Raw genomic sequence first — 24,089 nt, 5'->3', positions numbered from 1 at the left:
GAACATTGACCTCGATCTGCAAACGGTTATTGACAGGTTATCTATTTGATTCTAACTTGGTGTGATTTGTGTTAAAGGACCCCTGAGAACAGCTCACGTGCCTCCAGTCCCTCCTGCTCAGACTGTGAAAACTTCCCGATGGTTCCCACTCTGGAGACCTCCTACCTTGCGCGGGCTGCAAAGAACGAGTTCCTGAACTTGGTGCCTGATATTGAAGAAATGCGACCAGGGTGAGTAATGCCATATTAACCCAAATACTGTCACTATGACATGTGTCTCACAGACCAAATGTAAGTCGACACTCATGTTCTCTAGTTCAAGCAGAAATGATGTGGATCGATTCAAATTCCTGAGCCTGGATGATTTCAGCTGGAAACAAACCAACTCTGCTTCTTCCTCAGATAATTCAATTCAATTCAATTTTATTTATATAGCGCCAAATCACAACAAAAGTCACCTCAAGGCGCTTCATAGATACAGAGAAAAACCCAACAATCATATGACCCCCTATGAGCAAGCACTTTGGCGACAGTGGGAAGGAAAAACTCCCCTTTAACAGGAAGAAACCTCCAGCAGAACCAGGCTCAGGGAGGGGCGGGGCCATCTGCTGCGACCGGTTGGGGTGAGAGAAGGAAGACAGGATAAAAACATGCTGTGGAAGAGAGACAGAGGTTAATAACAGATATGATTCAATGCAGAGACGTCTATTAACTCATACTGAGTGAGAAAGGAGACTGGAAAGGAAAAACTCAATGCATCATGGGAATCCCCGGCAGGCTACATCTATTGCAGCATAACTAAGGGAGGATTCAGGGTCACCTGGTCCAGCCCTATATATATACTTTACCAAAGAGGAAAGTTTTAAGCCTAATCTTGAAATCTTGTCTTCTGAATCCAAACTGGAAGCTGGTTCCACAGAAGAGGGGCCTGAAAACTGAATGTGTTCACTGACCGGTGTTGCCAGCTTTGGTGGCTCGTCTCCCGCTCGAAGAGGACCAAAAAGAGAACAATACAGTGTTCAGCTGCCTGGCTGTGCTCTACACACACAGCCCTGCTCTGGTACAGTAAAAACCACATTTACATTTGTTTACATTTCCAATGTAGAGGATGAGTTTAGATCACTGTGGTCCAAGCTTGTCGTCAGTTATAGAAACTGGATGTTGCACAGGAAAGTGTGTTTCCTTACATTTATTTTGTGTTGACAGAAGTCTTTGATTCATATTGATTATTAAAGCGGGCTTTAACCTGTGGAGAAACACGTGTGCTCTTGCTCCTTCAAACGGTTTTCTTCAGAGATTTCTCACTGTTTGTACACATGCTGAGTGGCTAGTTTTGAAAACACTTACTTTACCTTTACTACTCTGCTCAGAAATGCAACCTGTGACCTTACACAGCCCAAAAACTTATCCTAAAACATAAATTAACAAGGACAGAAGCTTTTTACAAATGCTTCAACAGTGTAATTCTAACAAGGTATGCAATACATCTAATGTCAGTTCAGAGGTATGAAGTGATGACACTTTGACATCACTGAATAAAAGCAGTCTTGTCATAATAAGCTTTGCTGTGGACAGTTGGCGCGTTCATGTTAAACTTTTTCTTACAAATAAAAAAGGTAATCAGATGTTAAGTTTGTTCAGTTTTAGTTGTTCTCATTGTGTTGCTCCTCAGATCTCCCGTTGTCCCTGAGCCTGACTAAAGCTCGGCAGCTTGTTTTCAGGGCATGGCAATACAGATATGAGCTAAATGTGACACAGCAAAGAAAAATCAGAATCAAGAAACCCTGAGCTGACTTTCATGGCTGCAGACGTGACATTAAGAGCCTCACAGATCAAAAAAGTATGGGATTTAAACTGCTTCTAGACCTGCACACGTCTGTTTCCAGGGCAGGATATCCATTCCAGTGCAGCAGAAGGAGCGGTCAGTGTGGACCTCGGTGCTGTACAGGACCTCCTGGAGCTGCTTGTCTCCTGGCATCTGGGCTTTCACTCGTATCTGAAGGACAAAATAGGAAAATCAAGTTGCTCTCACTGTCACCTGATTTCCACAGACTGCCATCTGACCACATCCCTGCAGTTGGATCCCACCGCCGTACCTCTAGGATGGGTCTTCTTGGTGTCAACCCAAACCACCCTCTCCTTCAGCTCTGAGCTGAATATATACACATGATTGCTTCTTAAAAAACAAACAAAAACAAAAAAACGTCCCCACACGGAGTGAGACTCAGTCTTGGATGCCCAGATCAGCCAGTGTGGTGTCCAAGAAAGGGAAGGGTTGGTTTGCCAAGTTGGGCTGTACCTCGATGGGCAGTGTCACCAACATGGGGATATCCTGCTCCAGTCTGACGCGCAACATCTTGTTGTGGGACCCCGGGAGCTTCCTGTCTGCCGATCCGCCTCTCCGTCGGCCTGCTCCACAGTCGCCGCCTCCTCCAGAGAGCGTTTTGTGTCGTCTGCTGCCAGCTTGACTTGCTGATCTTTATCTCAGGAGGCAGTGGGTTTTTACCCTCTCCCCCTTTGGTCCTGTGCGTTATCGTTTAAAACTCGCTATCTGCATCTTTTGGCTCCAGCACGTCTTTATTGTTAGAGTTGTTGCTTGCTGTGTTCTTCTGCAGGGTGCTGATGATTCATTGTTCTGCTTCTTCTGATGGTAAACGCCTCTGGAAAGCCTGAATATGTGAGCGCGTCTGATTCATACAGAGTTCTGCTCTGCCCCCCCGGACTGATATATGCAGCCAGTGTGAATGTGTGTTATGTATCAATCACATGTTAGGTTCATTAGACTGACACAAGGGTGATGCACAGATGTTGGTGTTTTTAGGGCCAAGTGTGAAAGTGGAAGAAAGACAATTTGCAGGTTTCTTTTGAAATGTTAAAAGAATGTTGGAAATTTGATCAGAATACAGTAAAAATGAGAGAAACAGATATTTTTCTCAGATCATTGTGTTAAATTGTCATAATCGCCATGTTCTCTTTAAGACTATCAGCTCTACTCTAAACAACCCTGAAAGCCTCTGCTGACACATGTCATCAGTTCCTTTCTTTCTTTGTAAACAAGGTCGAGTCTGTCAGGTCAGCAATAGAACTTCCTACAGATGACCCATCAGTGTTTATTCCATGACTGTAAACATGTTTCCATTTGTCACTTCAGTCTTTACTCTGAAATACAGGAAATGACATCATGGCTCAAAATCTTTGTCGTTCAAACAATTCTTTATTTAACAATATTTTAACTTTATTTAACAAAATACATTCAATAAAAACTTAAACAACAGAAAACTGATTTTTAATCCAACCACTGAAAAAAAAAAGGTAACGACTGAACACAAACAGAAGAACAATTTATAAAGATTAACATGGAACTACAGGAAGTTTGATTCACAGCCTCATTTGAACTTTAACTTAAACTTAAGGAGAGCCGACCTGAACTCTGTGGAGCCTGATCTCCAGGGTTTTAAGTTGGACTCTGAAACCAGAGGATGTTTCTCTCTCTTCAGATTCACTCTGATCCTGTGATGGGAACGATTTCAGCCCTGCGTGATCGCGCTGATGTTTGCACAGAGCAGATGATGAAGTGAATGTTTTGGCACAGTGGTAACAGTGAAACAGTTTATTAGTAACGTGGGATCGTTTGTGTGCAGAGTATGAACTGAGATTACTGAAGCTCTTGTCACACTGCTCACAGCTGTAGTTTCCTTCCATGTGTGTACGTTCATGCTCGTTACGACTACCTGAATGTGAGAAGCTTTTGTCACAGTGTCTGCACTTGTATGGTTTCGCTCCTGTGTGGACTCGTTTGTGTGTTTTAAGCTGACCTGCAGTGGTGAAGGATGACCCACACTGATCACAGAGGTGCTTCTTGACCCCACTGTGAAAGAGTTCATGTTGTTTTAACTCAGCTGATGTGGGGAAGCTTCTCCCACATTCTTTGCAGTATTTCAGTTTGTCTCCAGTGTGTTTACGTTGATGTATTTTTAGGATGGCTTGGTGACTGAAAGTTTTTCCACAGATGTCACAACGAAAGTCTTTCCCACCACCACAGCAATGACAGGGTTGAGAAGTGGATCCATCTGTGTCGCTCTGCTTCTAAACAAAGACACAAAGACAGTGTAAGTCAGTCCTTCAACACTTTTATCCTGAAAGTCGCCTGAAATAAAGAGCATCTCTGCAGACGTCCAATTACATTTTACTGTTTCGATTAACACACTCAGTTTACTGGGCTACAATAACTACAATACTACCACCATAATACTACAGCAATACTTATTTAATATTACAGTAACATCTGACTTACACTTAAATGAAATGAAAACCTGAATAATGGCTCAGAGCTACTCTTCGGTGCAGTAGAAGTGCTAACATGCTAACACAATTTAATGAGCAGACTTGTTCCAAACAGTCAGACTGAACTTACAAGAATAAAATAAAAATACAAACCTCACAGTAACTGCACTTGTAGAGTCTCTTTCTGGTGTGGATCTGTTGGTGTTCTCTCAGGTACTGTGGAGTTTTAAAAGTCTTCTCACACAGGTCACATTGATAAGGTCTCTCCTCAGTGTGGGTAAACATGTGGCGTTGTAAGTGTGCGTCTGTTGTAAAGTATTTACCACACTGATCACACCAGTACACATCTTCTCCGGAGTGAATGCGTACGTGTATATTTCGGTACCCTAGCCGGCTGAAGGTTTTTCCACAGATGTCACAGCTGTATGCCTTAACTCCAGAGTGGGTAACTAGATGACTCTGTAAGTTGCTACTTTGAGTAAAAGCTTTGCCACACTGATCACAGCTGTAAGCTTTAACTCCACTGTGGACGACTTGGTGTCTTTTCAGGGAATTCTTCCAGGAAAACGACTTTCCACACAAGTCACAGCTGAACGGTCTCTCTCCAGTGTGGATGAGCTGATGTTGTTTTAGTTTAAACTTCCAGGTAAAATCCTTCCCACACTCGTCACAGGTGTTTTTTTTCTCTCTCTTGCTTCTGTGAGGTTTGTCGGCCTCCTGAGAGCGCTGACTTCTCGGTCCACGTTGGTCCTGCAGTGACAGAGATACAGAGTCAGTGAGTGAAATGCAGTCATTAAACAAACTGAAGCTTCAAACTCCCTCCATTAACACTAGTTTTAAACCTGAAGGTGGAGTGTGGCACCAAACACCACCAGAACCTGAACGACTGCAGGTGCTGATAAGTTGCGGTCGCGGTATTTCAACATCTAGTTAGCAATACAGAAGACGAGCGAGAATAAATGGAGTAATATTTTTTATGTGGCAGGTAATTTCAAATGCAGCGATTCTATCAGCCCAACAAACATCAGCAAACACACAAACTGTTTGTGTGCAGTTTGTCTCACAATGTGATGTAAAGACTGCAGTAAAATCCTCTGCAGGTTAGTGCAGGATAAGCAGGCAAGTTTACTGTAATGTGATGGATTTAAGTAAAGAACAGTGTGTGACTGGTGCACAGTGACTGTGGTGCTCATGTCAGAGTTAGATTACATCAAGTGTAGCAGAGATTAACTTAAACTTAAGATCATGATGCTGACATTCATTCACTGAGCTCCACCCACATACCAACAGTTTAGTGTATAATATAAAGACAGTGTACTGTCAGTGTAGAGAAAGGAAATCAGCCAGGACAACTCGTGAAACATCTGCTGACATCTGGATGAATTCACAGAGAGCAGCAGGTCAGCTGATCACAGCCTGTACATTAAAAAAATCTACTGGAGCTCTCAATAGAAATGATTGTGAGCTGTGACCCTTTTCCCCACACTGAGCCACTACAGCTGATTTTAGGGTTGAATCCTGCTGAATCCCACTTTAACATCTTCCTGCTCATTTTGATGTTTAGAGGCAACGTCACCGTCTAAGATGTAGGCATTGTATACATTGTATACATTATTTCTACATTACATTAATATTGCACAAGGTTCATTTAGTTTAGCATAAAATATACATATCAGTACTTCAGCTTTTAATGGAGTATTTCTTAACACTAGTATCTGTCACCTTCTGTGTTGAGCTCATTGTTTTCTCTGCAGTGGCTGAGCTGAGTCCAAGTAGCTGAAATTTCCTCTGCTGCTCCGTCAGACTCTTCTCCTCCTCCTGATCAGCTGGGACACAAAACAGAACTTTGTTAAGCTCCACACTGCACTGAAGAGTCAAAGTGTCTCATATGTTCATCTGAGAACACACAGAACACATTTTAGCTTCCCTGGGTGGACAACTTGTTTGAAACAAACACAAAAGGTTTGAGCACCAATACCAAATTCAGCAGTATGACACACCAGTACCAGGAGAGCAATTCCTCTTTAAAATATGCCCTGGCCAAGAAAAAACCCGACAATATACGTGTGCCGTGAGAAATGATAGATAGATAGATAGATAGATAGATAGATAGATAGATAGATAAAATTTATTTCAAACATGCAAATATAATTGAAATAACAGAAAAAAATAAAAATAACAAAACTTAAAAATCATCAAGTTTTCATGTAAATATCTATGTCTACAGAATGTGTGTGCTCGAAAAGGAGTAGGATGAAGTTTTCTTGTTCCTACCCCCTTATTTCAAATTTCATTGCTTACAAATCCATATCCAGGATTCAACATTATTTGATCATATATTTAACTATGTACAAGTCTAACACATTGAACATACACAAATAAAACCATTTTCAGCACATAAACCAGAACAACAACAAACTACATTTTTTACATAAACTAATCACTCTGTTTATAACAGCCGCTTAATCTCTGAGTTTATTTTCTATCTATGTGACAAAAACCTTAATGAACACTTAAGGTTGGGTTACTCAGGCCTTGATTTATAAAAAATGAGGACACAATGAGACAACTCAGTCACTGAGAGGAAGATTTCCTATATTCATGCAATTTATTATTTTTGAACAATCCTGTGAATTTTTGTATTGATGTACTTGTCTTGATTTCATCTGTATATCCGAGTGGGTGTAGAAATCTGAGCCATCATCTGAGTAAGCCTCATCACAACTTTGCGCTGATAAAGGCAGCTGTGTTTTAGCCTGGAACACATTTATTTTTACATTTCTCATAAATGTATTTCATTATAGCACTTTTACCGCCAACATGTTGGGTCTTTTGGAGCCGGAAGTGACCTTATATGGAAGAAGGGTGGCTTAGCTAGCTTAGTTAGCAAGCTGCATTCATAAGCTGTGCAGGTGCCACAGAGATGCTAAGTAGCCTTAATAACAGGCTAATAAAACAACAGAAACTCTGATTACAATGAGCTCATTTAAAAGCTTTCTTCTAATAAATTCTTTTCTTCTCTGTGTTTCACAACCTTTTGCTGATATCTTTCTGTAAATTAGTTTAAAGCAGCTTGAGTCAATTTAGTCAGATTTTTTTTTCCAACTTGTTCACAAAAACTTGAGAAGAGACACCGAGGAGAGCAACAGAAAGCCTCATTCAGGAGCTAAACTCAAGATTAACTAGACTCGGATTAATATTAGCTCGGTGCTTACCTTTAAATCAGTCTTGACAATAATCGGAGGGAAAAACGCCATAAAGCGGGAACTCGGCTTCTTCTTCTTCTGCTCTTGTATTTTTTGGCGGTTAAAGCTTTAAGGCGCATTACCGCCACCTGCTGGACTGGACTTTTCATGTCCCAAACATTATCAATTGGGCACAAATTTGTTGGAGTTTCTGTTAATAAAAAAGATGGAATTCAAGGATCTTGTTATTTGGTTTGTTTGTTTTCACCATTTACTCTACAATTTTCTGCCAGTGTATAGCAAACCCCACAGCTCAAATCAATGAAGAATTTAGTATTTTTTTTTTTTTTTTAACTCTTCATTTTGTACTTTTTCCTTTGTATTACAAAGAATTTAGTATTTTTAACATATTGCTTAAACTGGAACCAGCAGCTATATAGGCCTAATTTTTAATCCAAACATGTGATAGAGGTTTACCACCAGGAGAAGCAGACTGTAAATAAAAGACTGTGCTACTGAAAACTGTTAGTCTGACTTTGGATTGTAAATATGTTTCCATTTGTCACTTCTGTATTTGTATATGGCTCAAACTATTTGTTATGAAAGCAAAACAAACAAACTGATGTTGTATAAATTGATTCAGGATTATTTACTTCGAGTCCAGAAATCATAGCTGTCTCATCAGATCCAGTTGTGACATTAGCTATAGTTTCCGCGGAGGGTACTTGGTTCTGTATGACAGCACAGCTTTTAGGTTGAATTCAAGCGCTTGAGTACAGCCTGATAATTAGAGGCCTGCAAACTGTTTGCTGATGAACTTTGGAAGTAAAAGTACAGACAGCTATAGAAGACACAGGACACGAGATGGGTTCATTATTTCTTTTGAGTTCCATGTAACAATCCGTAACTCTGTAATTAATGAATGTGCCATTTAATCTTGGCTGCAGCCAAGATTAAATGGCACATTCATTAAATGGCTAAAATGGGTTGGCTGCCGTTCAGCATTTAGCACAAGTCAGCTTTTGATCAGAAAGTTTTCTGGTTTGATCCCTGGCTGCTCCAGTCTGCAGGCGAAATATCCTTGGACAAGATTGTAATCCCAAGCTGCTTTCTGATGCATCCATTGGAGTGTGAATGCTTTATAGAGTTTGTGAAACAGTTGTACGTGTGGTCAGATTGTTTTGTATTTGTGTGTGGATTGAAGCACATGTCTGAGAGCACATCAATCACTGCACATATTTTTTAAAATCTTAGTTTAAATAAAGTTTTTGATTATTTATTATAAAAAAGAGATGATATATATATAATGCAGTGGGCACTCTACCAGCTAACATGTCAGTTAATTTGACACATTGATTTATTTATCATTTCTTTTTCTCTCTCAGCTTTTCAGCTCCATATTTTTTGCCATTTCTTCCACACTCAACTCTGTTCTACAAGGTGAGCCCACAGTTAATGTAGGAGAGGGCAGGTGGCATTAAGAGATTTGATTGGGCAATCTAGGGCCCAGTTAGTTCTTCCTTTTGGTGAAAGCTGGGCTCTTCAGTTCAGCATGGCACAGCTCCAAAGATTCTGCAACATCAAACCCTCTGTCTGCTAATGTTACATCACCTGGGCTGAGGCAGTCCAGGTAATTGCAACAGTTTCTTGAAATTAGTTAATTCAGATATAAACAGAGTGACAGTTTACAGATTCAAACATGTCTCAGAGAAAACAGAAAAAAAACAGTAAAGCCCAACTCTCCTCTTTGTGATCAGGAAGACAAAATTCAACTTCCTGATCAAGTAGACAAATCATTCAACCAGCTTCTAGAAAAGGAAGATATTCAAAAGTTGAAAGAAATGGAACTCCTAGACAGGGAAGAAACTTTGAGCTCCAAGCAAAGCTTGATAAAGCACTAGAAAAACTAGTGCTGAAGGACAAAAAGAATCAGGAGCTGCAAGTAAAGCTTGATGAAAGACCGCACACAAATGAAGAGTTTCTTCAAGAAAAAAGGCTACAGGAGATAAAACAGAAGGAAATGGATTTCAAGCTCCAGGACATGGAGAAACACAACAAAGGCTTGCAAATCAAGCTTAATGAAGCTCTGCAAAAAATGAAAGAACTCCTCCAAGAAAAACAACAACAGGACATGAAGCAGTGCAAACTCCAAGGCATGGAGGAAAAATACAAAGCGCTTCAGGTAAAGCTTGATAAAACACTGAACAAAAATAAAGAGTTGCTTCAAGAACAAAAGCAACAAGAAATTAAACAGAAACAAACGGACTGCAAGCTTGAAGACGTGCAGGAAAAATACACAGCGCTGAAAATGAAACTTGATAAAGCACTGCAAAGAAATAAAGATTTCCTTCAAGAGAAAGAACAGCAAGACATGAAACAGAAACATCTGGATTGCAAACTTCAGAACATCGAGAAACACAACGAAGGCTCGCAAGTAATGCTTGATGAAGCTCTGCAAAAGAATAAAGAAATCCTTGAAGAGAAAGAAAAACTGGACCAGAGAGACACGCAGTGCCAACTCCAAGGTGTGCAGGAACAATACGGAGCGCTGCAGGTAAAGCTTGATGAAACACTGCACAAATATCAAGAGCTGCTTCAAGACCAAGAACAACAGGAAATAAAGCAGAAAGAAGACAAAGAAATTCTCCAGGACTTTGAGAGGAAAAACCAAAACCTGCAAGAACTTTATAACAAACTGAACTACAAAACACCTGAACTGGAAGAGGAAAAGGAAAAACTGCAAAACCAATGCTCAGAGATGCAGAGTAAGCTCAATGAAATGCTGAGAAAAAACACAGAAGTCGAGGAACTTTCAGACAACGTGAAGTGCAAAAACACTGAGATACAGGTGCTAAAGCAACAACTAGAGAAAACAAACGAAGACCTGCAGTGTTCACTTCAAGAAATCGAGAGCAGAAGTCAGCAGTTGGAAGACACACACAACAAATTACAACAGAGTTATACAGAGCTGCACGAGGCAAAGCTAATGCAGGAGGCAACATCTAAAGAAATGAAAGAAAGGCTCGAAGACAAACAAGCCAAATTAGAAGAAGTGGAGAAAACATGCAAGAGACTTGAGCAGGAGAATGCAGAAACAATCGATCAGTTGAGAACCCTCATCCTAGAGAAAAAAGTGCTCGTGGAAAAGCTCATGGAAAAGAAGAAAAAACGCTTCTGCTTCTTCTGGAGGAGGGACACTCCTGCTTTTTCTACTTTTTCTACTTTTTCTACTGCTAATGTCACCTCGTCTGTTCCATCTTAATTTTCACCTCTCCTCTCCCTTTCTCTCCCTTTCTCTCCTGACACCTCTCCCTCCCCTGTCTCCCTTTAACTGCTATCACCTGTCCCATCTCCCTCCCTCCCCCCCCTCTCTCTCTTTTCACCCTCACCCCCCAACCAGTCCCGACAGTTGACTGCCTCCTCTAGAGCCTGGTTCTGTCATAGGTTTCTTCCTTTAAAGGGAGTTTTTCCTATCCACTGTCACACCTAGTGCTTGCTCAGAGGGGATTGTTGGGGTTTTCTCTCCTCTATCTCTTTCCTCCTTTCTATCCCTTTCCTTTACCTTCTTCTTTACAACCCCTCCCCCCCTTTCTATTTCCTCAATAATTTAATAATAAACACAATTGGCAAAATTTTAAAAAGTCAGATCAATGTCTTCATTCAAGAATGAATTGTCTTTGTCACCGGGTCATGTGTATTTTGTGTTTTCCTCGGGCTGGTGATCCTTACAGTTGTTGAGCCCAAGAGTCCAGATTTTTAGTGTTTTAATCACATTTAGTGTTACATTTTAGATCACAACAAAAGGATATCCACAATTTAGGATTCAGGCATTTGTCTTTTTCAATATCATAATCATTCTATGATTGAGTCGGTTACAGAAGCAGCAGTTAGCAGCAATAACTTCAATTCATCAACATTTGCAAGCATTTCTTTATACACAGCATTTCTGTCAGGTTGAGGTCTGGACTTCCATGCAGTAGATTTGCTGCTGTGCTTGGGCTCATTATCCTGTTGCATGGCCTAATTTAGGAGAAGCTTCAGCTGTTGGACAGACGGCCTCACATTTGACTCTAGAAAACTTTGGCATACAGAGGAGTTCGTGGACTGCAAGGTGCTTATTGCTTGTGTCTGCAGAACAAGCTCAAATCACCACAATTGAACCAGCGTACTTGACAGTGGATTTGAGGTGTTTGTGCTGTGTTTGATTTTTGCTGAAGTTACTGCTGTGCATTATGACCAAACCTCCACTTTAGTCTCATCTTTTAAAAATATGTTGCTCCAGAAGCTTTCAAGGGCAAATTTGCAAACCTCAACTGAGTTGTTGTGTTCTCTTTAGAGACAAGAAGCTTTCTCCTGGCGGCCCTTCCAGACCAACCATACTTGTTTTGTCTTTTTCTAATTAAACTGTCTTGAACATTAACATGCTGTTTAAGGCCTGTAGAGGCTCAGATGCAGCTCTTGGGTATTGTGCAGTTTCTGTGAGCACTGAACAGTCTTTGTGGTGGATCTGAATGCTCCAGACTAGCAAACTTGCTCATGGTCAGTTAATCAAGTGCATAGAGCCCTGTGATGAATTTTCACATTTACTCTGTGAATCTTCATTCTTCTAGCTAGTCTTTACTCTTCTAGAAGCTTTCTTTGCTCAGACGTCTGCAGCATTGAATCTATGTCTTCTCCACTGCTATTCCAAACAAGGTGCTGATGCAGGGGTCATTAGCACAGTAAGATTTAAGTGCACAAAATGTTCACATCATAATAGTAATAATAATTAGAGGAGAGTATTATGTAGTCCAAGAAGTGTGTGGAGAAGTTTTCAGTGCGGAGGAGGGAACCATGGTGTTCAGGAGCCAAACTGCTTTGGGGGAAAATGCTATTGCACAATCTTGCCGACCTGCTCCTGATGACGCAGTCGTCTTCTGGAGGGAAGTGTGGTAAACAGTTGATGGGAAGGGTGATGCGGGTCAGCCATGATGCTAGTGGCTTTCCCAGTGAGGTGTAAATATCCTGTAGACTGGGTAGAGAGCTGCCAATAACACGCTGTGCGGTCCACACAATCCTCTGGAGGGCTCTGCGATTGAACGCATGACAGTTTTCATACCAGACTGTGATGCAGCGGGTTAGGATGCTCTGCATGGTACCTCTGTAGAAAGTATTAAAGATGGGTTTGGGGATGTGCACCTTCTTCAGTCGTCTCTTAAAATGCAGTCGCTGCTGAGCTCTTTTAGTCACTGATTTGGTGTTGCTGGTCCAGGACAGGTCCAGGGGCGGATCTAGAGAAATTTTTCCAGGCTGGCATGGAAATCAAATGGGGTGGCAAAATCAAAGCCTTGTTTTAAAGACATATGCAGGTGTTACATATGATTAATATACATTAAGCATATGTTTCATATAAATATGGTCTATAACTTAATTATTTTCTATAGCCCACATAATTAAACATTTCAGTTACATAAAATGTGTGTACTGTATAGCCTGTATAATAAATAAATATGTAACCAATAAGTATAAAATCCAGAAAGCTACACAACACTGGGCGGGGGCTCATTTCCAAACACAAGTCTAACTTAAGTTTCATACTGTTTTTGTTAGAAAAAAATCAAATTGTACTGACTACTACTACTGCCAGAAAGCTGCACTGTCACAAACAATTATTGAAACCTCATTTTTCATGATTTGTTGGGTCAATATTCTGAGGTCCAAAATATAATTGGCCATTTTTGGCTGCTTTTGATTGTTGTTGTTTTTTTACCTTGTCTTTCTTGGTATCATTCTTTTCAGCACAACCTCACACGTCCAAATTTACAGTTATTAAAACAACTGGTCTGAAATCACACAAACACATAAAACCCTAGTAGTAGTTATATTTTCTCTTTACTATAAAAACCACAGACATGTTTAGTAAATTATTTTCATAACTTGAAATGCAAATATAAGTGGTAATTTTTTTAAATTAAAATTAAACAAAAATTTTGTAAATAATAATGTTATATACAACTATTCATCTAAAAATGCAGGCAATGCATCTGGGGTTCTTATTTTTATTTTTTTGCACAGCCATTTTAAAAATACTACAACAATCAGGTGTCACAATAAGACGCCCCACAAATTATTTGTGCCAGTAAAAAAAAAAAAATGTCAACCACAAGACAGAGAAGAACATCACAGGGAGAAACCCTGCAGGCCTGACAGCAGGTGTATCGCTCATTCTGTTTTCCACCTGGAGACAGTGTTCACACGGCATTCTGCCTGTGTAACTTGTGTAACTACACAAGTTAACACAATTCAATTCAATTCAATTTTATTTATATAGCGCCAAATCACAACAAAAGTCGCCTCAAGGCGCTTCATAGGTACAGAGAAAAACCCAACAATCATATGACCCCCTATGAGCAAGCACTTGGGCGACAGTGGGAAGGAAAAACTCCCTTTTAACAGGAAGAAACCTCCAGCTGAACCAGGCTCAGGGAGGGGCGGGGCCATCTGCTGCGACCGGTTGGGGTGAGAGAAGGAAAACAGGATAAAAGACCTGCTGTGGAAGAGAGACAGAGGTTAATAACAGATATGATTCAATGCAGAGAGGTCTATTAACTCATACTGAGTGAGAAAGGTGACTGGAAAGGAAAAACTCAATGCATCATGGGAATCCCCGGCAGCCTACGTCTATTGCAGCATAACTAAGGGAGGATTCAAGGTCACCTGGTCCAGCCCTAACTATATGCTTTAGCAAAGAGGAAAGTTTTAAGCCTAATCTTGAAAGTAGAGATAGTGTCTGTCTCCCGAATCCAAACTGGAAGCTGGTTCCACAGAAGAGGGGCTGTAGTCGCAAATTTTGAAGCCATCCTGATAATCTTCTTCCACCAACGATGTGGAGATCCAACCCTTTTAGATCCAATTAAAATCAAGACAGTCAAAAAGATGCTCTGTAAAAGAGTAGAAAAAATAGATACAGACATGTGCTGCATGAAAGACGTTAGGGAAGGTTAGTTAGCTGGAGAGCGAGTTAGGCAGGAGAACTCTCAGCAGCATTAACTGCCCTGTTACTGCACCACCTTAATAAACATGGTGAAGCAAAATGTCTTGTGCTTAAGACTCTACATGAAAGTTAAAATATATATGTTCAGTGCACATAGATATATAGTGTATAGTTATACATATCACACAAAAATCCACCACATTCCCCCTTGTGGTACCTGGAGGTACCACCTAAAAAGACCCAATGACTAAAGAAGAACAAAAATCGTGAAAACGAATGCGTGCGCTGTTTTTTTGCTAACATACTTTAAAGCAAGCTCTAAATAGAATATAAGAATTTGTATAAAGATCCCACACAGTTGTTGCTCTATTGAATAAACCCCAGAAACCTCATAGTCATCAACATAACATTCTTCCAACGCTTCATTTCTCTTAGTCAATTAATTTAAGACTAATTGATTCCTCTTCATTTGCAAATCATACTACACAGTATCCTTATCAGAATACTCAAGAAACTTAAAACTAGCCTAATTACAGTAAAATGAAAGTGAGGCATGAAACACATCAGCAGAGACACATAATACATACACGGATTACACAGCACCATATGTGACATTAAAAATAATACAATAAAACAATTAATTCCCAATTTTGGATTTCATCTTGGTCAGGTTCAACTTCTTTTTCTGAACAACTTCTCAGTGTGGGCTTTGAAATGTTCTTTGACCATCACTTCATCTTCTTCATCCGACATAAACCCACCAAGAGCATTCTCTTTGTGGGCCGGTACTGCTCACCCGAGTAAACACGAGCTGACATTGACATGAATTAAACATAAAACATTATATACAGTATAAGATTTTGTAAGGTAAACCTAGTTCATACAAATGAAGTAAAGAAAAGTTATTAAAACAAAACGTGCCTTGCTGTTTATTCTTTCAGTGTCCCACAGTAGCACATTTCCTGCTAGGAAAATGTCAGAAGTCACATCATTTCTGTAAATTGGGAAGTAACTGTAATACATCAAGTCACCTCTGTCTCTTGTTACCAGGACTTTTTAAAATGAATGGTACAACATGGAAAGAGGCCCTACACAAGAGTTTAGCTTTGAGCTCAATATGCGATGATCCTTTCAGCCATGACATCTCTGACATGGGAAACCAGGGAATTTGATTAGAAAATGGTGAAGGATTTTCTTTTCAGTTAGAAACTGGATTTGTGTAACATGTTGGTGAAAAGCCCCCAAAGAAAGCAGCATATGATCAGTCGCTATATTGCATTTAATACAAACGTCCTTCGTGTATCCTTTGAATACAGAACAGATCATTTCTGATATCTATGAGTAAACCCAACGAGCACGTGTCCCAAAAGACCCCACAGTGTTTTTATCTGGCTTTTCCCTGACAGTTAGTGGACACTGACAGATGTGTGCTGAATATGAAAGGAAACAAAAGAACTAAAGAAGGTTTGCAGTGTTAAAAACAAGAACTACATGAAGGTTGTTTCATCCTGCTGTAACTTATGACAGAAGCATCTTTTGTTTGTTTTTTCATTTATTTACACAAAGACAGATGTTGAAATAACAGGAGTAACAGTTTAATTCAATTGAAATCAGTCCAATCGTCTATAATGAAATTATTGTTGGACATACATAGTTTTCTTTGGTCGACCAGGCTGGATGCTCTTTGGCATGATTCTGTCTTTCTGTTTCAGCCTGCTTGAAATATCTGGCTTTCTGGTCGTTTGAAAGCGACTTCCACTGTGGACAGAAGATCATAAGAACACACTGTGAGCACTGCTACTACACATAACTACAGGACAGCTGGGACACATGCAAAAACATGAGCAGACAACATTAACAGATGCATAAATGTATGCAGAGTTACACACTTACTCTCTGTCCCACCACTGCATTTACGGCTGCATTTTCAGGGATGTTGAGTTCAGCAATGACCTTTGGCCTCTGCTCTTTGAGATAGAGCATGAAGGCATTTGGAGGCTTCTTGACGTATGGCCCATCTTCATCCTGCTGGGCTGGGCACTTTCTTTTTCTTCAGGAATAAAACACAGAGTAAGAGCACATGTTAGCACTGTGTACAACTGTGAGGGAAGCAGTTCAAAAACACGAGACAAGCTGTAAAACTGAATGAAATCAGGCACCATTAATGGATCATTACAATAATTCCTGCAGACATCTGCAAACAAATGACAGATACTTGCAGATCAGTGAACCAAAGCAGCAGAGCAAACTTAGTTTGGAGTGGAGGTGTTAGGTGGAGGAGCAGGAGTGACATACTCATACATCTGTACACCGTTCCTACACAGATGAAGGGAGACAGATATGAGATAACAGGAAGAAGTTATGAATATAGAGATGTTCAGCAGCTGTGTTCACTCCAGTGTTTGTGTGTTTTACGTACAGTACTCCAACAGGACGCAGGTTCTGGAGCACACAAAACACACAACAGGTGACGAGACAAGCTGCAATACTATCATCTATCCACTAGGTGGAAGAATTGATCAGTAGAAAGAGGAGATGTGCTCAAAACGACATTCATACATAGATTTATTCTTCTTAGTTAGTCTTAAGAATTAGGATTCACTGACAGTGAAGAAGTTTCAGACGTGCACTCGCGTTTCCCCTTTTGCCTTTTCCTGCTCCAGCCAAGTCCTCCGCCTGCTCGACATCTCTCCTATTACCTTTTATTACGCTTGCACTCATGCCTTTGCCTTTCACCACTTCAAAACTGCGCCTTCTTCAATATTACCTTCATATGCTCTCTTTGCTTTTCGCCTTCCTCACTACACTAAGTACCATTTTTTAACGCTGTGTACTCACTCTTGCTAAGTACATGTGAACAGATCTTGAAGAAAAAAAACAAAACAAAACATACTTTTCTTTTCTCTTCTGATACTATTGAATGATCCTAACAGAAAAAAACAGAGTTAACACTGACTTAATAAAAAAGTGTTATATTTTATCTCAGATAAACTAGTCAGTGTTTATTAGTGTTTGCTCAACTAGAAGTCTTCATAGTAGCATCCACACATCAAGTCTTTAAACAAATAATGAAAGGATAATGAAAGAAAGTTTAATGTGAAATTACTGAATTATATGAAATGCCAGAGTGTTTTTCTTTAAACTACTTGCCTTTTAGTGATGTCACTAAAAGGCAAGGTTCTAATGTTGTGTTGCCATAGACTCCGGAGTTTACTTTTAAAGCTCACTTACAGAACTGACTTATACAGCTTAGTTAGAAAAGTCAAGCATCCAGACATTTGAAGGACTATTCACTCATTAAGGTGACATTTTCTATTTTAAAAATTAAGATGAAAAAGGAAACAAGAAAAGTTACGACTGAGGCAGATAAGAAAGATCCAGGAGATCAAAGTAAGTAAAAAATAAAATCCCCTAAATAACAGAATGTACATTTCTAACAATGTTGAGGCTCTGTGTATAAAATGATTCATTTTTAGAGGATTTAAATCCTGGTTTTGATTGAAACTAACCTGAGTGCAACAGGTCTAATCAAAGAAAGGTTACTGGGGCACTTTGTCTTTTGGTAAAATAATGTGACAAGTTTATTCTTGGACTGAGCAGTGAAAACAGAGCAACAAGTGTCATCAGTATCTAGACTTAGTAGACCTGGTATGGACTCGTGTTGGTGTTTTTTATCAAAAGGATAAACTTGTTATTATATTGTAAGCAATACTAATTTAAAATTCAATGACATCAAAATCCTTCTAGTCCTGATGTCGAGCGCTCTTTTTCACTAATGTGTTGTTGTTGTTTATAGATTGTAAGAGCAGGATGGCTAAAAGAAAGGCCAGTCCTGAAAAAACGACCCCCATAAAAAGAAGGAGGGTCACTGAGCAGGCTGGTCCTTCCACCAGCTCAGATGCTCATGTGGTCGGGGGAGTCAAGCGAAAGGTCCAACAAGATGAAGCGGGGACAACCAATACAGCAAAAAAGCGTAAACTTCTTGAGCATGTGAGCGGTGACAAGGGGCAGGCATCTTCCTGGTTGGACACTGGTAAAGGTAGGCTAATTAGTTGAGTGAGGGGTAGATTAAGTGTACATCTGGTTGCTAGTTTGAAGATATTAGTGTTTGGGAGATATTTGTGTCTATTATCTAATAAGCTGATGTGCTTTTGGTGTTTTCCACATCTGCAGACTGCAGCATAGAGATTTCAGAGAGCTGCAGTAAAAACAAAAAGGCTGGCAAAAGGAAAGCTGCGGGAGACACCAGGGACCCACCTAAGAAAAAGAACGTGGACCAGGACAAAACCAAAACCGTTGCCAAAAAGTCAGTGGCTGAACAGAAACGTAAGTAGCAAGCAGCTTAGCTTTTATATTCAGGTGAAGAGCAAAATGAACATTTAGGGTACAGCAGAGAGTAATTTGTGTGACAGCTGTAGTAAAACCCAATTTGTGTTTGTCTGTTTAGGTGACTTCCAAGCAAGATACGTGGAGGAGCACCGGCTTGGAGAAGGAGGCTGTGGAGCAGTGTTTGCTGGCTACCGCATAAAGGATCATTTACCAGTAAGTGTTCAGATGGTGGTAGTAAGACAGGCAGTAATGCAGATAAGGGATAATATCGTAAGCTGAGATGTATGCTGTTTTACACCTTTAATGATGTCATACTGAGGAAATGCTCATCAATGCCCTGTGTCTTTTAGGTGGCCATCAAACACATCCCAAAGGGGAAAGTGTACTGCAAAGTGAAGGTAAATGTGCAAGACTTGAATTGTTTTTACATTAGTGGATTGCATGCAGCGTTCACCTGTGGAACGTCTGTGCCTCATCATCCACTTTGTTGAAATATTTCAGGATGATAACGGGAAGAATGTGTCAGTGGAAGTTGCCATCATGCTGAAGCTTGCAGCTGAAGCAGATGGATCAGTGGAAACATCAGCCCCAGTGTCTCTGTTGGAGTGGTTTGACTTTGGCAGAGAGCTGATCCTGGTGATGGAGAGACCTGTCCCCGCTGTGGACCTGGATAAATACATAGAAGAAAATGGAGGATTTTTGCCAGAGGACAAGGCCAAGGCAAGTTGACTTGCCTTAGAAGAGTCTTAGACTGTACATCATTCAATCAAAGCACAGAGTATTAGAGAAACATTAACCCATTGATTGATTATTGTCTTTTTCATCGTTTCCAGGTAGGGCTGGGCTATATCATACCATTCACGGTAATACCGGTGTAATTTTGGGCAACGATAGGAAAATGAAATATCGCGCTAGAATAGGTAAAACGCGCATGCGCAGTGCCTATGTTTACATACGCAGATGGCGGTGACGCAGAAAGAGAAGAGCAAAAGTGGATCGTTGAATGAAACGGATGAACCAGAACTGGTTTGTAAAAATGCTGCAACTTTAGTGGTGTGGAACTGGTTTAGCTTTCGTCCGTCAGATACACAACAAAGCACGATTTTTGGTAGCGCATGCTAGCGGGCCGCCGTTATTACCGTGTTGTTTGGAAAATACGGCACACTTAAAATCAATCCTTTGATTTTTCTGAAACTCGACAGTGCCCCTTATAATCCCGTGTGCCTTATGTATGAATTCTGGTTGTGTTTACTGACCTCAAAACGATTTTATGTACACGGCGACTTTGCCGTGGATTGTCGGAGCATTACGGCTATCGTAGGCAGGCGCCTCGCGGAGTGATACGTACTGCACCTCAACGTGATATTACCGTATTGTGTGTGTATAACCTCTTTTTAAGCTTTGTGGATATTTTACATGGTTATGCTGAGGATATGTCGGCCAATTTCCACTGGAAATGCCTTTTGGTTAAACTGTCAGCGAGGAATTTGCATTTGCACTGTTACATTTTTATATAACTTTAATGCACATAAAAAAACAGCTGCTTGTTTAAGTGAAAATACATTTATGGGGTTTTTTGCACTAATAAAGTTGTGGCGTTGTAAAGTATTTTGTCTAGTGTCAGTTATATCGTCAGTTATATCGTTATCACAACTTTTCAAATGTATATCGTGATAAATATTTTTGGTCATATCGCCCTGCTCTATTTCCAGGTCATTCTGAAGCAGCTGGTTGATGCTGCGAAGCACCTGGAGGATAAACACATCTTTCACCGGGACATCAAGAGTGAGAACATTCTAATTGAGACCGGCTCAGATGTACCGCGTGTTCGTATCATCGACTTTGGACTGAGCTGCTTTGTTAAGGAGCAGTCGCAGTACCGCGTCTTCTATGGTAACATATTCTGCTCTTGCTCTTCACAGATGTCACAATTTTCGCCTTTTGTTTTAGAAGAAATTGCAATTGTGTCTGTTTATTAGGTACAGAAATTTACTCCCCTCCCGAGTGGTACGGGCGCAGTTGCTACAGGTGTGGACCCACCACGGTATGGCAAATGGGAGTGGTTCTGTACGAAGCGCTTCATGCCGGGGACTTTAACACCACGAGCTTCCTCAAAAAGCGCCTGAAATTCAAAAGACATCTGTCCAAAAGTAAGAAAACGTCACACTTCAAGACTGACTGATGGCTTGGACCACTGGAACTATCATCTTCATGTTTTTTCTCTTTCCTTTCTTTCCAGACTGCCGGGATTTCTTGGACGCGTGTTTAACCAAAGTCCCGGAGACGCGGCCGACGCTGGAGGAGCTACAGCATCACACTTGGCTGAGATAAGCCTATCACACACACACACACAAACACACACAATTCAGACGTTATCATTTATGTGTGATGTATGAATTACCTTTCTTTTTTTCAGGAAATAATTTTTTTTAATTGGCCCACTTTAAATTTCAGTGTTTTGGAATTCCTGTAACCCCCCCCAGCCATCCCAGGAAAGGGGATCTCTCTTTGAATGGGCTTTCCCGAGGTTTCTTCCCGTCAGTCTGGCCCCCCCAGGGGAGTTTTTCCTCGTCTTCATAGAGAGCTTGGGCTGGCTCAGGAGCTCCATCAAAACTGTCTTTATTTAATTACTCTAATGTAATCATATACTTTAAAGTAATCAAATAAAAGACAGTAAAAATCTGAAGACTTGAAGTAAACTTCCATTAAAATAAAACTTGTTTAATTCATCTTTGCTGAGGATACTGTGTTATTACTATTTCAAGGATTATGTCAGAACACCGGATACTGGTACCCATCCCTACCCATCACTAGGGAACAGAACAAACCAGACATCAATTACAACAAAAATGACACTGACCCAGCCAGCATGACTCGTCTGCCTTAAGAAATGTTTAGCAATATTACAAATTGGGTGATATGCCTTAAAGTAGCTTCTCATGTGTTCAGCATTGTCAAAGGCTACATTTTAATTAAAACCACAATCTAGTAATGTTCTGTCTTTAACCTTCCTAATTTGTTTTTTGTCCTAACCTAATACTAAATTGCCAGTGAAAACAAAAGTTACATAAATAAAGAAGAGTAAAGAAAATTACGGTCTTTTTTATTGTAACAGTTTACCAGTGTACAGTTTGGTTTGTGACATATCTATCTAATAGACTCCAATTTGTGCATGTAAATGGAGAGTCCTCTTCACACACTGAGGTTAATTATGGAGTTCCACAGGGTTCAGTGCTAGGACCAATTCTGTTTACATTATACATGTTTCCCCTAGGCAGCATCATTAGAAGACATAGCATAAATTTTCACTGCTATGCAGATGACACCCAGCTCTATCTGTCCATGAAGCCAGATAACACACACCAATGAGTTACACTGCAGGAATGTCTTAAAGACTTAAAGACCTGGATGGCCGCTAACTTTCTGCTTCTTAATTCAGATCAAACTGAGGTTATTGTACTCGTCCCTGAAAAGTTTAGAAATATGGTATCTAACCAGATTCTTACTCTGGATGGCATTACCTTGGCCTCCAGTAACGCTGTGAGGAACCTTGGAGTCATTTTTGACCAGGACATGTCCTTCAACGCACATATTAAACAAATATGTAAGACTGCGTTCTTCCATTTGCGCAACATCTCTAAAATTAGAAATATCCTGTCTCAGAGTGACGCTGAAAAACTAGTTCATGCATTTATTGTGTGAATGTGTGTGTGAATGGGTGGATGACTGGATATGTAAAGCGCTTTGGGGTCCTTAGGGACTAGTAAAGCGCTATATAAATACAGGGCATTTACCATTTATTACTTCCAGGCTGGACGACTGTAATTCATTATTATCAGGATGTCCAAAAAACTCACTGAAAAGCCTTCAGCTGATCCAAAATGCTGCAGCAAGAGTCCTGACAGGGACTAGAAAGAGAGAGCAGATTTCTCCTGTTAAATCCAGAATTGAATTCAAAATCCTGCTCCTCACATACAAGGTCTTAAATAATCAGGCCCCATCTTATCTTAATGACCTTGTAGTACCATATCACCCTATTAGAGCACTTCGCTCTCGCTCTGCAGGCCTACTTGTTGTTCCTAGAGTATTTAAAAGTAGAATGGGAGGGAGAGCCTTCAGTTTTCAGGCCCCTCTTCTGTGGAACCAGCTTCCAGTTTGGATTCAGGAGACAGACACTATCTCTACTTTTAAGATTAGGCTTAAAACTTTCCTTTTTGCTAAAGCATATAGTTAGGGCTGGACCAGGTGACCCTGAATCCTCCCTTAGTTATGCTGCAATAGACGTAGGCTGCCGGGGATTCCCATGATGCATTGAGTTTTTCCTTTCCAGTCACCTTTCTCACTCACTATGTATTAATAGACCTCTCTGCATTGAATCATATCTGTTATTAACCTCTGTCTCTCTTCCACAGCATGTCTTTATCCCATCTTCCTTCTCTCACCCCAACCGGTCGCAGAAGATGGTCCCGCCCCTCCCTGAGCCTGGTTCTGCTGGAGGTTTCTTCCTGTTAAAAGGGAGTTTTTCCTTCCCACTGTCGCCAAAGTGCTTGCTCATAGGGGGTCATATGATTGTTGGGTTTTTCTCTGTATCTATGAAGCGCCTTGAGGCGACTTTTGTTGTGATTTGGCGCTATATAAATAAAATTGAATTGAATTATCTGAGGAAGAAGCAGAGTTGGTTTGTTTCCAGCTGAAATCATCCAGGCTCAGGAATTTGAATCGATCCACATCATTTCTGCTTGAACTAGAGAACATGAGTGTCGACTTACATTTGGTCTGTGAGACACATGTCATAGTGACAGTATTTGGGTTAATATGGCATTACTCACCCTGGTCGCATTTCTTCAATATCAGGCACCAAGTTCAGGAACTCGTTCTTTGCAGCCCGCGCAAGGTAGGAGGTCTCCAGAGTGGGAACCATCGGGAAGTTTTCACAGTCTGAGCAGGAGGGACTGGAGGCACGTGAGCTGTTCTCAGGGGTCCTTTAACACAAATCACACCAAGTTAGAATCAAATGGATAACCTGTCAATAACCCTTTGCAGATCGAGGTCAATGTTCCTAAAAATATGTTTACTTCTGGCCCATGGAGCCACAGCGCGAGTCCGAGAGAGAGGGGCAGGTAGAGGAAGGGGTGAGGGTGGCACTGCTGAAGCTCGTCACGGATGGATCACGTCCGATCGGTGAGATGAGAGAAAGCTGAAGTGAAACAACAGCAGGATGAGGTAGACGTCAATATAGGAACTCCCTGATGTGACACAGAAAGGCTATTTTTTTATTTCTTTGTATTATTTCTCACCTTGCAGTCACTGATGCTGTTC

General features: G+C 40.6%; 4 protein-coding genes across 5 annotated transcripts; 2 read left to right on the top strand and 2 right to left on the bottom strand.

Annotated features, from left to right (window-relative positions):
- Positions 1-2,994: 2,994 nt before the first annotated feature.
- On the bottom strand, positions 2,995-6,150 carry LOC147322626 (uncharacterized). Its single transcript, XM_086307212.1, has 3 exons — positions 6,006-6,150; positions 4,437-5,033; positions 2,995-4,085 (listed from the first exon to the last, which is right to left on the bottom strand). The coding sequence occupies exons 1-3, from the start codon at positions 6,021-6,023 to the stop codon at positions 3,408-3,410; spliced, it is 1,293 nt and encodes a 430-aa protein (XP_086163338.1). The 5' UTR covers positions 6,024-6,150; the 3' UTR covers positions 2,995-3,407.
- A 3,201-nt stretch (positions 6,151-9,351) lies between these two features.
- Positions 9,352-10,730, top strand: LOC147322625 (uncharacterized). Its single transcript, XM_086307098.1, has one exon. It carries the CDS (start codon positions 9,489-9,491, stop codon positions 10,728-10,730), a length of 1,242 nt encoding a protein of 413 aa, XP_086163224.1. The 5' UTR covers positions 9,352-9,488.
- A 4,971-nt stretch (positions 10,731-15,701) lies between these two features.
- LOC147322623 (transcription factor 7-like 1-B) lies at positions 15,702-23,890 on the bottom strand. 2 transcript variants are annotated; one of them, XM_086307189.1, is made up of 5 exons: positions 22,565-22,636; positions 19,225-19,436; positions 16,661-16,757; positions 16,335-16,491; positions 15,702-16,199 (listed from the first exon to the last, which is right to left on the bottom strand). In XM_086307189.1, the coding sequence occupies exons 2-5, from the start codon at positions 19,247-19,249 to the stop codon at positions 16,065-16,067; spliced, it is 414 nt and encodes a 137-aa protein (XP_086163315.1). In that variant the 5' UTR covers positions 19,250-19,436; positions 22,565-22,636; the 3' UTR covers positions 15,702-16,064. The 2 variants fall into 2 exon arrangements, with proteins under 2 accessions (XP_086163315.1, XP_086163316.1); XM_086307190.1 differs by lacking the exons at positions 16,661-16,757; positions 19,225-19,436; positions 22,565-22,636 and adding exons at positions 23,600-23,752; positions 23,846-23,890.
- On the top strand, positions 17,618-23,429 carry LOC147322624 (serine/threonine-protein kinase pim-1-like). The gene is made up of 9 exons (XM_086307081.1): positions 17,618-17,831; positions 18,238-18,480; positions 18,615-18,767; positions 18,889-18,983; positions 19,121-19,168; positions 19,272-19,490; positions 20,483-20,663; positions 20,750-20,920; positions 21,010-23,429. Exons 1-9 carry the CDS (start codon positions 17,771-17,773, stop codon positions 21,099-21,101), a joined length of 1,263 nt encoding a protein of 420 aa, XP_086163207.1. The 5' UTR covers positions 17,618-17,770; the 3' UTR covers positions 21,102-23,429.
- Positions 23,891-24,089: the final 199 nt, after the last annotated feature.

This window comes from Aulonocara sp. 'chitande type north' Nkhata Bay, linkage group LG9 (assembly GCF_057382095.1).
Source record: "Aulonocara sp. 'chitande type north' Nkhata Bay isolate Kocher_YH1m ecotype deep benthic linkage group LG9, A_spYH_male_GT1.1, whole genome shotgun sequence".
In the NCBI taxonomy this organism is placed as follows: Eukaryota; Metazoa; Chordata; class Actinopteri; order Cichliformes; family Cichlidae; genus Aulonocara; species Aulonocara sp. 'chitande type north' Nkhata Bay.
The sequence above is the reverse complement of the archived record's forward strand: the minus strand, read 5'-3'. Positions and strand labels throughout refer to the sequence as shown.